Genomic DNA, 14,448 nt, shown 5'->3' on the forward strand with positions numbered 1-14,448 from the left:
GTAAATGTGGATTTTTTCTTCCTCAGAAACAAACTACAAAATCATTTGTCTCTCATCCTTGTAGTGTGGCCAGATGAGGTCTTAATAAAGACAAGAAACGGCCTGGAAAACTTTTAGCTTGTTAACGATCTGTGGTAATGACCGCTAATCTGGGGAAAGTATTTCAGATTAGAACAAAAGGGCAAATTTTGAAGGGAAAAGGGCAAAATGCACTTGAAGTGAAGTGTAGAGGAATAAAAAAACGACCAAAGAAACAACTTCACCAGCCAGCCAGTCCAAAACTTTGTTTAATATCTACATAATGTCCTTTTTGGTTGCTTGTTGTCTTCTATTTTATTAAAAAATAAAACTAAAAGATCTAAAGATATTTAACAACGAGAAATTAAATAGTGCTAATCAAGATGTTACGGCACGTATGCTGTTTGTTTTGGAGCAAAATGTTATTAAAATCAATTTTGTATTAAAGGTGGGCTGGAAAGTAATTTGGATACAAGGATAACTTCTCAGGTAACCACCTCAGACAGGTTCTGGACCATTCTCCACCGGATCAGTCCTAGAATCACCAGATTACTTTTAAATGTTGGATTTAAAAAAATCCCAGGATTTAAAAAAAGCCCAGGTGACAGCCCCAGGGGCCAGGGATGAAGCAGGGGATGAAGCTCCCTGCCACAGGCACCTGCAGCTGGCCTTGTGGCCCAGCAAACATCCAAGACTGTCACACGAGACCATGTTAAAAGCTTTATCAGCTGATTTTTATTGCTTCTTTCCCCCCAGGGCCTGTTACCCATCGCAGAAGGAAATGAGATGAGAGTAAAACCGTTTGTCCTAGACAAATCTACGCCGCCTGGTACTCCTCTCCCTATTTCCTTCTAGTTGCTTACAAATGATTTTCTGATTACCTACTCCATGGCCTCTTTGATGTTGTTTTTCAGGAGCTGAAGGAAATTGAGTTGCAATTTCCAAGCCCTTACCCTTTATCCTTTCATTTCCTTTCCTATTCTTTTTTCTTTTCCCTTTCCTTTCTTTTCTTATTCTTTTTTTTCTTTTTCCTTTCCTTTCTTTTCTTATTCTTTTTTTCTTTTTCCTTTCCTTTCTTTTCTTATTCTTTTTTTCTTTTTCCTTTCCTTTTTTTTCGTTTCTTTTCCCTTTCCTTTCCTTTCCTTTCCTTTCCTTTCCTTTCCTTTCCTTTCCTTTCCTTTCCTTTCCTTTCCTTTCCTTTCCTTTCCTTTCCTTTCCTTTCCTTTCCTTTCCCTCTTCTCTTCCCGTTTCTTTTCTCTTTTTCTCTTTTCTGTTCTTTTCTTCTTTCTCTTTTATTTTCTCTTTTCCTTTCCTTTTCTTTGCTTTTTTTTAAATTCTTTTATTCTTTTTCCCCTCACCTTTTCTCTTTTTTTTTTTCTTTTCTCTTCTCTTCTCTTTTCCCGTTTTTCTCTTTTTCTCTTCTCTTTTCCCCTCTTCTCTGCTCCTTTCCTTTTCTTTGCTTTTTTTTTTTATTTTATTTTATTCTTTTTATTTTTTCTCCTCACCTCTCCTCGATCCTATATCCGCCCCCTTTTCACTCCAGTCTCCCCAAACCCCTCACCAAACAGCCCTGCCACCCCTGCAAACAACTTTTTCAATCTTCTAGCACAAAGCCCATCAAACTTCACGGGACCATCACCACCTTAACCCATCTCCGTGGAACCTGCCCTTTCCTCCTGCTCCACTTGGATCTAACCTTTTATCAGCACTTCTCGTGCCAGCTGCTGGATTGTGAGTGACATTTTGGTGACCGGCGGTGCAAAAGTCACACTGCCTGTCGCAACGGGGGCGGCTGGGGGCAGTTTCCTGCGCTTGGCATGTGAGGGTGATGCAAAAGAAGCGTGATCTTCTCTCTCAAATCCACTAAAACAGCTCAATCTCTGGAAAACCTTCACATAAAAAGCATCGAGGAGGAAAATGCGGAGGAGAGAACTTGTTAGCTACAGGGAAAGAACCTTTGGATGATCGTCGAATTAGCAAAAAGTCTCAAAACTCAAATTTATTTTCGGTTCCTCTTTATTATTTATATTATTTAAATATTATTTAAATATTTCAGCTGGGTTAAAGGCTCAAATCATGTCCCAGTAGTTTTTTTTTTAAAAAATGGTATTTTTTCAACAATAAAAAATGACATTTTTTCTTTTTTACACTAGGGAAATTGTCCTAGACCTCTCCTAGGTCCTGTGCGATTCCAAGGGGAGGCAGATCTGGGAAAGAAACAAGCGTTTTAGTAAAGATATCCCTGAATAATTATGAGAACCGACACTAATTACAGCTGCACGATTAAACATCTGCAGAACTCGTGGGCTGCAGGAATTCTTAGCAGCAAAACTTCACAGTTTGGTAGTTTGGGACTAAAAAAAGGTTTGATTTGAAACTTGCTCCTGAAACGCGTGCTAGTAAAAGTTGTGATCTCTGCTGCTCGTGCTTGGCGTGGTTGTGTCTTCTGGCCCTGACTCACACGATCATGTGGATGGGAGCGATCAGCAAATCCCTCCGGGAGATTAATAAAGGAACCTGCTGGACCTTAAAAAAAAATAATAAAAAAGGAGTTAGGATTTTTTTGAGCACGGATTTTGAAGATTGCCTGGAAGCTCTGGCAGGAGGGATTAAAAGGAAGCGGGACCGGAGGAACTGGAGGTGGTCTGGAGCGTGATCAGCGAGGAAAACCCAGGGGAATTCAGAAATTCAGAACCTGGGAGGAACTGTGGGCTTCACCTGGGTTTTCCCTCCTGGCACAAAAAGGCGCCGGTTAAAACCAGAATCCCGTCTGCCGAGTAACTGCCACGTGGTGCTGCCCTACCCGCCCCTCGCCGAGCGTAAAAGGTTTTTATTTTCTTATAAAGTTCTCAGCGAGAGGTGTTTCAGCAAGGAGGATTCCTCTTCAGTGCCTTTGACAAGAGTTGGTGCTGTGCTGTGGGGTCTGGATTGAAAACTGGCAGGTTTTAGGACCAGAACGTCTCCTGAGATCTACTCTTTACAGGATTTGTAACATTTTTGGGCATAATTTCTGCCCCATGGGAACTTGGCCACCCAGCAAGTCCCCACAACATCCCCTTTTGCTTCAGGGCTTGTGTAGTTTTAAGGGATTTTTACCGTTTCGTTAGGACTAACCCATTAAAGCGACTGCCCTGACCCCATAAAGGCGTTCTGACAGTGCCAGTCAGATTACAAAAGGGGGTGGCTCCTGCTGGAACAGAAAAAAGCCCCCAAACTGTTTACACAACCCCGGAGCAGGCAGTTACAACACTCCCTCAGGGATCCAAGCCAACAAGTAAAAGACAATATATGCTATATATATCCTATATATGTCCCCCCCCGGGGAAGTCCTGCAGAATGCACTGACCAGGACCCCCTTTGGCATGGGAGCTAAAAACAATCTGATTTCTCATCAAATGTTAACGTAAAATAAGAATAAAATCACCAACTACCCATGCCTTAACGCTAAAATTAGGAATACATTTTTTACAGGTGGCAAAGGGACTTAAAGAAAGAATTAATAGTGGGATTAGAAGCTCCGCAGCTCCATTGTTTATTTAAAATTTTAAAGAGGTGAAATGCTGCACATTTCTCTACTGTATTATACATAAAACTGATTTTTTTTTTTGGTGTTAAGTGCTGACTAAGGCATTTTCTACTTACTTTTCCCACAAATATTAATCAAAACTTCAGCGTACCAAGAGATTTAGCCCTCTCAGCACGTACATAGGGGTTTTTACGTCAGGGAAAAAAGAAAAAAAAAAAAAAAAAAAAGCACTTTAAGCTCTTGGCAGCAGCCCTGTCCCGGGGCCTCCAGGCGAGCTCACTGCGGACAACGACCCTGAAGCGACCGCAGCTCCTGAGGCGCTGCCGAGAGCCGCGCACCACCCCCACCCCCTCTCAGCAGCCGCATTCTCGCCGAGCAGCCCCAATTCGCAACGCGTTGTGGCGACAGGCGACATCGCGACATCGCGACATGACGACGCCCCCACCCCCGGCCGCCATTTTGTGCCCCCTCAGGCGGCGCGGGCGCACTGCGCATGCGCACCCCCTGTAGGGTTCCCGCCCGCTCTGAGCGTCCCTTGCGTCGTGACGTCACTTCCGCTTCACCATAGCAACGGGAGAGGCGGCGGCGGCCATGACGGCGCGGAGGGGCGCGGGGTGGCGGCGGGAGGTGCTGGGGCCCTGCCCGCACTCTGTGGCGCTGGTGAGCGGCCGGGAGCCGCCACAGGGCTAGGAGGCTCCAAGCGGGTGCCTCTTGGTGTTGGGGTTGGCCTTGGGGCCAGCAGGAGGCGGGTCCGAGCTTGGGCTGACGGCGTGTGGCCAGGTCGCAGGGGGGTAAGGCCGTCAGGGGGTGACAGCTGAGGTGGACAGGTTGAGGTTTAAGCTGTGAGGTGGGTAAACGGGCGGCTTGGAGCTCCTCGAGGCCTTTCGTGACGCTCTTGTGCTGTTTTTTGGCTGGATATGAGGCAGCAGTGTGCTCAGGTGGCCAAGAAGGCCAACAGCATCCTGGCTTGTATCAGAAGCAGTGTGGCCAGCAGGGCTAGGGAGGTGATCGTCCCCCTGTACTCGGCTCTGGTGAGGCCGCATCTCGAGTGCTGTGTTCAGTTTTGGGCCCCTCGCTACAAGAAGGACACCCTTATGTACTCGGTCCCCAGTTGAATTAAAAAAAAAAAATAAAAAGGTGTAATTTCATCACTGCCATTCTTTCTGTTACAGAGAGCCAGGCCTCCTAAAGAGCGAAGAAATGACAGTTTTGTCTTGGCCCGCAGAGACAGAGAAGAGGAGCTCCTGGAATACGCCGCTCTCCTCAAGCTCTACAACCGCTGCTGCAGCGTCCACGAGTGGCAGCAGCGCAACGAGCAGAAATGGCTGCACAGAGCCGTGCAGAGAAAGGTCGAGGCGGCGATGCAGGAGTGTCAGGCAGGGATTGATGACCGAAGAGAGAGGTAGCAAGGAATGAGCCCAAATCCGTGTCCGCCCGGCTGTTTTCCACTTAATTCTGTGCTTAGAGGGGTGATTATGGGGGGGAAAAACACTCAGCAGAGCTTGATTTTAGATATAACCTCAGGTGTTATGGCATGGTCTGTGTTATTAAGCAACATAAAACGAAGAGGAGCTTTTGGGCTCTTGTTACCAGTACAACTCACAACAACAAAACCCTAAAAACCGAAACCACGACAGCACTGCGCTGTGCCGAGCTTCGGAAAGAAGTTTTCTCCGTTATTCTTTTGATAGCAAGCGGCTGTGAGCTGCGAGGAAGCCGCTGGGATCTTCTGGCCCTGCTCAGCGGGGCCACCTAGCGCGGGCTGCTCAGCACTGCGTCCCCTGCCGGGCTTTGGTGAGCTCCAGGCACGAAATTTCGGGGCAGCCTGGTGCTGTGTGGGGCCATCCTCGCCTAAGGGCGGCGTAAATGCAAGGGGAAGAGCGCGGTGCCTTACTTAATCACTCAACAGATAAATTATTCTGGTTTTTATTCGAGTGTTTTCTTCCCTTCAGGCTTCGCGAGCTTCTGGAGGCCGAGGAAAAGAAATATTTTGCGGAGATGGAGGCGTTTGAAGAAACCCTGCTGGAGAGGCAAGCGAAAATGAGGGAGCGAGCGAAATTATTGCGGGAGGAGAGGGAGAAAGAAAGGCAGCAGCTGGTGGCTGAAAAACGGGAGCAGCAATTCAGGTGGGTCCAGAACAACATCAAACAGAGTTGGGGGACGGAAATCCTAAAAGGCGATTTAACAAGAAGGTGACAGAAAGCGCAGAAATCCTTGTCCCGTGTGAGAATCCCCTGCCAAATTGGATGTTTTTGTAGTTCTTGGGTAGAGTTTTAGCTCAGTGGTATGAAAAGAGTTCCTGGAAGATTTATTTGGCCTAAATCCTGCTTCTTAAGCTCATATATGGCAAGCCCTTGGGAAGTTAGGGTTGCTCAAGGCTGCTGGCTTTATTTATTGCCCGCTTTTCCAGAATAAAGCTGTCGTGCAACCTGAAATTCCCTGCCCAGTCCTCCTGGATGCCAAGTTTGGCAACGACCTTTGAAGTCGTTGAGATTCGCAGGTGCTCCTCGGGTCCCGAGGCCTTGGCATCCCGTCTGACTCGTTCAATTCTTGGAAATCTGCTCGGCTGAGGGATGAAAATCGCGTTAATGGAAGCGGAATCATTTGAAACGTCGCTTCCGAGTCTCCCACGGTGGTAGGGAAATCTGCAGCACCTGCTTTTTTTTTTTTTTTTTTTTTTCCCCTAAAAATTGGGGCTTTGTGTGCCAGCTGTGACCGAAATCTGCTCTATTTGTGGCGCCACTTGTTGCTGGCGTTCTTGGGAGCCAGATAAATAGGGAACCTGACGCCAGCCTGCCCTTTTCCTGCGCAAAACTGAGCGTTGAACCTTGTGGGAAGGGGTGGAGCGTTTCATCGTGGGCTTGAGCGGGCTTTTCTCTGCCCCACGTTGGTGTCTTTAACAAAAACCAACCTGTGACATCTTAAAACTGGCATAAAACCTCCAGCACCTCCTTTTTTTTTGTGGTTACATCAGAAGCATTCACGCAGAGGACGTTGTTATCGCAGCGACTGAATACAACAGCCATAAAATGAATAAATAACTGGGAGGGGTGGGGAATAAACGCAGCTTCTGGCTTTGGGAAGCGGCTCCAGGCGGGCACGATTGGGACGTTAAGAAGCTTAGGGTAGCAAAGTGAGGAAGCAAAGCAGCCATCTGGGAGAGCAGATGTTTATAGGTCGCTCTCAAAGCTGCTCGAAAGAAATTCCTTTTGATGAAATCGAGCAATTCCAGAGGGATTTCGTAGTAAAAATTCGACCCGTGCCAAGCTTTGATTGAACTTCTCCTCTTCTCCGAGAATTCAATTAAATTCAGATGAGTTTAGAAAGGTGAAAAAGAAGTCGTTCTTTATCCTTTCGCTGCTGAGAGAACTTTGAACCCGCTGCGTTCAGGTGACACAGTTCTTCCTAACGATGCATTTCCAATCTTAATTATGGCAATGTTTTTCCTCAGAACAGTTGAAAAACATTTTTCATGAATACCAATTAGTCCTGTAGTCTGTAATCACCAGTAACGACTACCTGGGAGTCGGAAGAAGGATCCCAGGGTTAGAAATATGTCCTGGTTTGAAAAGGGTTTGAAAAACACATTAAAGGGGTTTAAAAACACATTAAATGGGTTTAAAAACACATTAAAAACACAAAATGGGTTTAAAATGGGTTTAAAACCACATTTTTAAAAATGTTTGTTCAAGTTAAATTTAGTTTGGTCGTTTCTTTTCTTGCAGCTTCTACGAAATATCCCACAAAACTTCCGATTTAATGCAATTCTAGTGGTTCTTGTTCAACAGTGGGACCTAAATTTCTGCTCTTAAATAGTTTTCAGGTTGGGACTGAGCTTTCAAGCGACCTGTAAACTAGTCTAGGTCTTTATTTGAACGAAGAGCAACCTAAATGTTTGAGCAAGTGTGTTTTATACGTTATAAATATGCATATTCATATAAAAAAAACCACATAATTCATGCTCTGACTCCAGAGAACGATGCGATGAGCTCCGCGCGCAGCGGATGAAGCAGCATCAGAGGGAATTGTGCACGGAGCGGCTGGCCCAGCTGACTCTGAAGGAGGAACTGAAAAAACAGCAGCAGGAGGAGGAGGAGATGTTCGCAGAGCTTTGGAAGGAGGACAGGTTGGCTAAGGAAAGGCGAGAGGCGGTGGATATGCAGAAATCATCCAAACAGAAGCGGGAAATCCTGGACGTCCTCGGCGCCCAGGTAGCGGTGCTCAGCGCTCAGAAAGAGGAGGAGAAGCGGCTGAAGGAAGAAGAGGCTCGATTGCTGGTAATTTCCAGATCATCCTCAATTCAGTACTCTTTGAAAATCCCTTTTCAGTACTCTTTGAAAATCCCTTTTCAGTACTCTTTGAAAATCCCTTTCTCCCCCTGCAGGGGGAGCTTGCAGTGTAGCTGAGCCGACTTCGGCGGAGCAGCATTTGGCGTTGACTTCGTGATTTATTTCAAATTTCATCTTCATTTTGCAGCTATCGGTGCGTAGCAATTGACTGGTCACGCAGGGCACCGAAAGATAAATATCCCACTGCTTTTTTAAAAAATAATGACAGTGAGGAATCTGAAGCTCTGAAAATCCTGGTTGTAAAACATCAAAGTTCTTACTCCAAGCTAGATTGCAATGTTTCACTCATTTAAAATCATGCAGAAGAAATTTTTTTTCTTGTAACGACTTCTGAGGAACTTCCAGATCCTCCAAAACTAAAACCACTTCTACTTAAGTGGCCTTTTGAGAGAAAAAAATAGAAGAAACAGAAATAGAAAAAGAAGTTAGAATAGGAGACTTCGTAGCTTCCCCTGAAGACAGCTGTCTTGAGCTCCATCAGGAACAGAAATTTCTGGTGAAGTGGTTTAATTTCTGGAAAAAACAAAAAGCTTTTTTCTGATGCGTTTTAGGAGATTTATTTACGCTTTGAAGGAGCCATAATATTTAAAAAGAGGTTAAGAAAAAGCAGCGTATACCTCGGAGAAAGCTGAGCCCTTGTTTTGGACACCTGCAGCTAAGTTAATGATGGGCATGTGCTGTTAACAGCTTGTTCGAGCACAGTTTATGCTTGTAAACTTAGCATAATTCATGAGTATTCGTGATTAAGTTACTTTATTGATGCTGTTTTGGGACTTTTTTAGCTGAATAATCTTGAATACACATACACAAATTTGATCTCAAGTCTACATTTCTAATTTTTCACTGTTTCTTTCTTAAGAATTCAGCTTTATTGCCCGTTTTTCTGTTCTTTCCCGTATAAAATGGAATGACTTGAGGCCAGGAAAATTCAACAGCTGCCCGTTATTTAATTACATCGTAATAAAAAGAAGCAATTACTCACTTTATGCCCAACAGAGATGTGCTCTGAACAGATAACATCCAGAAATGGGAGGAACACGCGGTTCTGTTACTGGGTAGAGGTTGTGGCTGTGTTTAAAGAGTTGGATGTAGATTAAACGTGCTGCAGGGATACAGATTTCTCCGAAGAGATGTCTGTCTGCCTGCCTGAAGTATTTGGAGTGGGGATGTCAGGCATTCCTGTGATAATTAAAGAGAAAATCCTGAATTTTTAAGGAGCAACATGGTAAAACATTCGTGTTTTAACAACTTTAATGGACGACACTCTCTAAAATTCTTTTTTCTTAGAAATAAATGGTTTTTAATATTTATCTTTGCTCTTCGGTGTTCCAAATAAACTCATCCTAGTGGTCACTTTGTTTGAAGCTGGCTATTTTTCCCTTTTGTAGGAAGAACAGCAGCAGCTGCTGAAACTAGAAAATGAGAAACTTCAAATGGAGAAATTACAGAAGCAGAAGGAATGCAGGGAGATGTTGCTCGGCGCAGCAGAGGACAGGAGGAAGCGGCTTAATGAAGAAAAAGAAGGCGAGCTTGCCCTCGAGATGAAAACCTTAGAAAAATCGCCTTGGAAACCTGAGGAAGACCCCGAGGAGAAAACCAGGAGGAAAGTAAGGGCTACAGGTTTGAATTGTGAACTTTTGGGACAAAACCTCACTTGGACTAATTTTGTTGCTCTTTGTGGAGCCGCACAGTGTAAGTGAGATCAGACACGAGACCTTTTCTGTGATCAGGTCGATTCTTTTGTCGCATAACCTGTTGCCTCTCTTCCTGCCAGCACTCTGCTTTCCTAAAAAACCCCATTATCTCTTAAAATCACAGCAAGGACTTTAAATCCCGTCTTGCAGGCAGCAAAGCTACCAGGCTTGATGAAAAATTGGGGGTTTATAGCAAATCCTGGCTTCCTGCCCCTCCACACTGATTTCCTTCTGCATAAACCACGTGAGGTTTTTAGTCCTTACGCTGCATGGATGTAAGGGAGATTAGGGAAGATTTTGTCTGTCTCCCGGACCTGATTTATTAAATATTTGTGATTGCAGAGGAAAGTAAATATTTGCCACGTTCTGGTTTATTAGACTGCCAGGAAACAGTTTTAGATGTTTTATTACTAGCTAGATATATAAGTGCAGAATTTCCCGTGGAATATCTCGGGGAGGCTACGAAACCATGGACGTGTCTCACTTTTTGCACCTAGAACAAGTAGATTGCCCAACTTGGAGGTGAAAAATGATTTCAGAGTAACTAAGACCGAGCAGGGAGCTGCGTTCCTTACTCTGCACGAGGTATTTGGAAGCTCACGTGGGTTAGGGATGTTTTATAAACTTCTTCTGTGATCAGAAAACGCATTTCTGCACGGCTCTTCTGGGCTTGGAACGCAGCTCGAGGTTTCTGCTTCCCACACGGGCCACAAACCGCCGCTTCTCTTCGCTTTTTTTGAAGTGTATCTTTAAATTCTTGAACTCAGATCTGCAAATGTGTGCGTGTGCTTGCAGCAAGAGCTGTTCAAGGAGCAACAGGCTTACCGGGCGCACCTGGCTCAGCAGCTGGAGGAGGAAAACGAGCGAGAAAAAGAAGTGGACAAGCTCCTCGAGGAAGAGAGGGCGAAGGTTTGGGCCAAGAAGGCTGAGCAAACGCGGTTGGAAAAGGAGGCTAGAGAGCAGCTCCTGAAAAACGTCCTGGATACGAGGCAGCTCCAGATTGAGGAGAAGAGTAAGTGATAACAGCTGCTTGTGCACCAAAATTACTGCATAAATGTGAAGCTTCCCATATTTTTGGGTGCCTCTTCGGAAAGGACAAAGCTCAGGCTTGCTGTTTAGGCTGAGACTTTTTAGACTTTTATCTTCTAAAAGTCTTTTTGTGTTTTTTTTTTGTTTTTTTTTTTTTTTACAGTGCAGAGAAACGCGAAGGAGCAGGAAGAGCTCGCTCAGGAGAAGCAGTCACTAGCAGAGGCCGTGGCAGAACTCAAACGTGTGGAGGAAGAAAAACATGCCAGGTATTTTTCCTTCTGCCCGTTGGCTCGGTGCATTGCGGATCAACCTTTTTGAAGTGTGTGGGTTGGAGAATTCTCGCTCGTAATTAGCTTTGTAGGAACGCTGGGGAGTTTTTTTTTTTTTTTCCTTTCCCTTTTTTTCCCTATCGGTTCCCGACTGCGTTTTTCTGTTTATCAAACGCGTCCCCTCGCGTTCGGAGCCGCTGAGAGGCGAGGAGGGAGGCTTAATGAAAGGTTAAGTCATTGCTTACCCTCCTCAGCTTATTGCCAAACCTCACCCACACTCCTCCCTTCAACAACCGCGGCGTCAGGCAGCAAAACACCAAAAAACCCACCAGACCCCATCGCCCAGCTGCGTGGCTTTCCCCTTCCCTTGCAGTTCCTTCGGGGCGAGAACGTTTTCATTTCGCAGTAGCCGCAACGTTCCTCTGGGTGTCGTGCAAAACCCAGCACCGAGGGCTTTATTTCTCCCGTTCCCGTTTCCCTTTTTGGACTTCTGCCCTTTCTCCACACCCGTTTATGGGACGTGACCGGGTAAACTCCTTCCAGAGCCAATACCTCTTGCCTCAACTGATACATTTCTTGAAAACACATCTCCTGGATGTGGCAGATATCTCACCCTCTGCCAGGAAACATCCCTGATTCCTTCTGCCAGCCATTTCCCACGGCGTTAGCACAACGAGCCTGCGCCCTGCCTCGCCTGTTGGCAGAAACCCGTTGTTATCTCCGCCACCAGGGAGTGGAAACTGGGCGTGAGGCTGCTTCAGCAGTGAGCCAGAGCCCGGGGAGGACTGAAACCTGACGCGTTTGCTCCCCTTTCTGCCACTGCGAGGGGCGGAGGAAGGCGTGCTGATGGCAAGGGGTGCTTCTTGCTCTTTTATTTCTCATTAAGCACGAATTTTGCGGTCTGCTCTGTAAAATACGACAGAATTTGTGCTCTGAACAACGATTAATTTGCTTGTAGTCGCACAAGTTAACTCTCAACTCCTAAGACGAGTTTTGAACCTTCCTTTGGTCCGAGGTTGAATGATAACAGATTAAAAAAAAAATGTTTTTTTTCTTTTTTTTTTAACCCAACACTTTATAAATAAGCTTTTTACCTGTCGTTTCCAGGAAACTGAAGGAAGCAAAAGAATACCAAGAGCAGCTCAGGGCTCAGATTGCCCATCAGCAACGGGCCCGTGATGCTGAGGAAGAAGAGAAGAAGCAAGAATACGAGCTGGGCCTAGCAGAAGAGCGAGCTTACCAGGAAAGGATCCAGGACGCTCTGTCAAAGCCTGACGAGAAACTGGCAAAAATTCACCCTTTGAGAAGAAAACTCACGTCTACCTCCCAAGATCACTTAACTATGACATTTTAACTCACTCTAGGTTGCCTTTAAAAACCTTTTCTAGGCGTGTTTGTAACTGATTTGGGTTTGACCCTCCTCTGCTGTGACACTCAGAATATTTCACTGGCAAATACAAGAAATATATTTTTTAATTTTTTTTTCCCACTGTCCTTTTTTCTAAAAAAAAAAATAAAAATCAAAGCGTGTGACGTTTTAATACAAAAATACTTCATGTTCTCTGCGGTGTAATGATGATGATGACGTGAAGGATATGCAGGCGTTATTTAAAATAAAAAAAATAAATAAAAAATTGTAGAGGATGTTCAGCAAACTTTTATTAAAACACCTTTTGAGCTGCAAATATTGGCAAAACCTTTTTTTTTTGTGTCGAGACAAAAGGTGCTCGGTGTTTTATCTTCCTTTTCCTTGTTAAATCTAGGGAGCTATTTTATTTTGGCTAGAGAGCAGAGGGTTAATACTGCCTTGTGCGTGTTCTGACAGCTGCTGGATGACTTGTGGAATATCAGAGTCCCAAAACTGGTCTGTGAAACCTCTTTTTGGGCAGATATAATTGTGCAGATCCGAGGAAATCCTTTTCTTGGAAAAAAAAAAGGTGATTATTTATCCTTTTGGTGGCAACTCTGCCTCTTTGGACCGTCTTGGATCGCCTCCGGTGCCCCAGTCTGAACGTACAGGTGCTCGGTCCCAAGTTCTGTCATCTTTTAAGGCAAAACAGCCTTAAAAGTAGTTAATTAATGGCCAGATTGTGGTTTTTTAAACGTTTCTTCCACCTTTTTCTTCCTCCTCACCTTCTGTTTTCAGGCTTCAGCTGCCTGTTGGTGAATTCCAGCACACTTGGCTGCTTGTTTTGTGGGGATATGAGTGGAGGAGCTGAAAAATAGCTGGGATTAGAGCTCAGGAATCCCTGCTGAGGTAGTTTCATCAATCCAGAGAGCCCGGGCAGCCACAGGTCTCTGCTCTCACCGCTAGCTCAAATTGGCAGGATGATTAAGAGATTAATTTCCTTGACTGCTACGGCCCCGCATAAGCCATGTAGATTTTATTTACTGCCCTGCCCCATGTTTGGAAAAAAACAAAACAAAACAAAACAAAACTTCTCCTGCTGTGAAGTTTTGGGGCCAAATTTTGGGGTTGTACGCGTTTACGTTCGCTACGGAGGCGATGAGATGAAAAAAAAAGGAATTTTCTTCTTGCTTCTTTTACTTTTCCCGGGCTGCCCGGGGTTTTAAAGGGGGGATCTGAATTAGGACTCGTATTTTTCAGGTGGCTGTGGGCAGAAATCCATCCCAAAAGCCTTCCTACACCTCCCTAAAACCCAGGGGGATGATATTAATTGGAAATTTTGCGTCGTCACCCCCAGCTCTTCCTTTAATGCCCCCTAATAATGGCAAATAAACGGATTCTGGTTATGGGGTGAGCGAGGACAAGCTGCTCCCTGCCACCCCGGGGAGGGCACGCGTCTCCTGTGTGCTTCCCAGGAAGCTGCTGGCTCTGTTTTGAGGGGAAAAAGAGGGAATCTGGCTCATTTTCACACCTTTGATGTGAACGGGAGAGGTTTTAGGGTCGCTTCCCCTTCAGTATTAGGGGTTTCCGTCTCCCGAGGGGATAACCTCCGGCAGGAGGAGGGAGAGGCTGGGGGAAAAAAGTGTGAAAAAGGTAAAAGGGGGGGGGGGGGGTGATCGTTAAAGGGGGGTGGAAATAAAGGGGCGATGGAGATAAAAGGGGGACGGAGATAAAAGGGGGGGGGTGATAATTAAAGGGCGGTGATGCTAAAAAGGGGGATGATGCTGATGATGAAAACGCTGATAACGATACTAAAACCGGTGAAAATGATAAAAACGGCTGCGACAAAGAAAAAATAAAAATGAAAAAGTGGGGAAAACCAAGGTGGCATCCCATAATATGGGCTGGGGCGAGGAGCCGGCACCCAGGAAGTCCTGCGGAGCAGCCGAGCCTTTTACCTGAGCGGGGCGCGGCGGAGGCGGTGCTGCCTCCTCCTCCTCCTCCTCCTCCTCTTCCTCCTCCTCCTCCTCCTCCCTCTCCGGCTGCGGGTGTAAAGGTCGCTCTGTCGCCCTGTCGCCCTATAGGGCCGGCAGCCCACCCCATATCCCCCCCCCAAAACCCTAAAAAGCCCCCGCGAGCTGCCGGCCCCATGCCCCGCGCCTAGCGCTGCCCGTGCCCGGCCATGTCCGCAGCTCAGCTCTACACCAAGGTGAGC

At 45.8% G+C, this 14,448-nt stretch overlaps 2 protein-coding genes across 2 annotated transcripts in view; both read left to right on the top strand.

The window, feature by feature from the left end:
* Positions 1–4,135: 4,135 nt before the first annotated feature.
* On the top strand, positions 4,136–12,496 carry LOC309889774 (cilia- and flagella-associated protein 53-like; the record flags this gene model as incomplete). The annotated part of the gene is made up of 8 exons (XM_082782803.1): positions 4,136–4,204; positions 4,717–4,946; positions 5,497–5,670; positions 7,518–7,821; positions 9,282–9,500; positions 10,383–10,599; positions 10,780–10,882; positions 11,993–12,496. 8 exons carry the CDS (start codon positions 4,136–4,138, stop codon positions 12,237–12,239), a joined length of 1,563 nt encoding a protein of 520 aa, XP_082638929.1. The 3' UTR covers positions 12,240–12,496.
* A 1,835-nt stretch (positions 12,497–14,331) lies between these two features.
* The window catches only part of LOC309889906 (unconventional myosin-Vb-like), a 70,917-nt gene continuing 70,800 nt past the window's right edge, over positions 14,332–14,448 (top strand). Inside the window, exon 1 of the mRNA XM_082783098.1 lies at positions 14,332–14,442. Coding sequence (XP_082639224.1) covers positions 14,416–14,442 — 27 coding nt within the window. The 5' untranslated portion in view covers positions 14,332–14,415. The remainder of the gene's footprint in view (positions 14,443–14,448) is intronic.

Source organism: Aythya marila, assembly GCF_965140915.1.
Source record: "Aythya marila genome assembly, chromosome: Z".
Lineage (NCBI taxonomy): Eukaryota > Metazoa > Chordata > Aves > Anseriformes > Anatidae > Aythya > Aythya marila.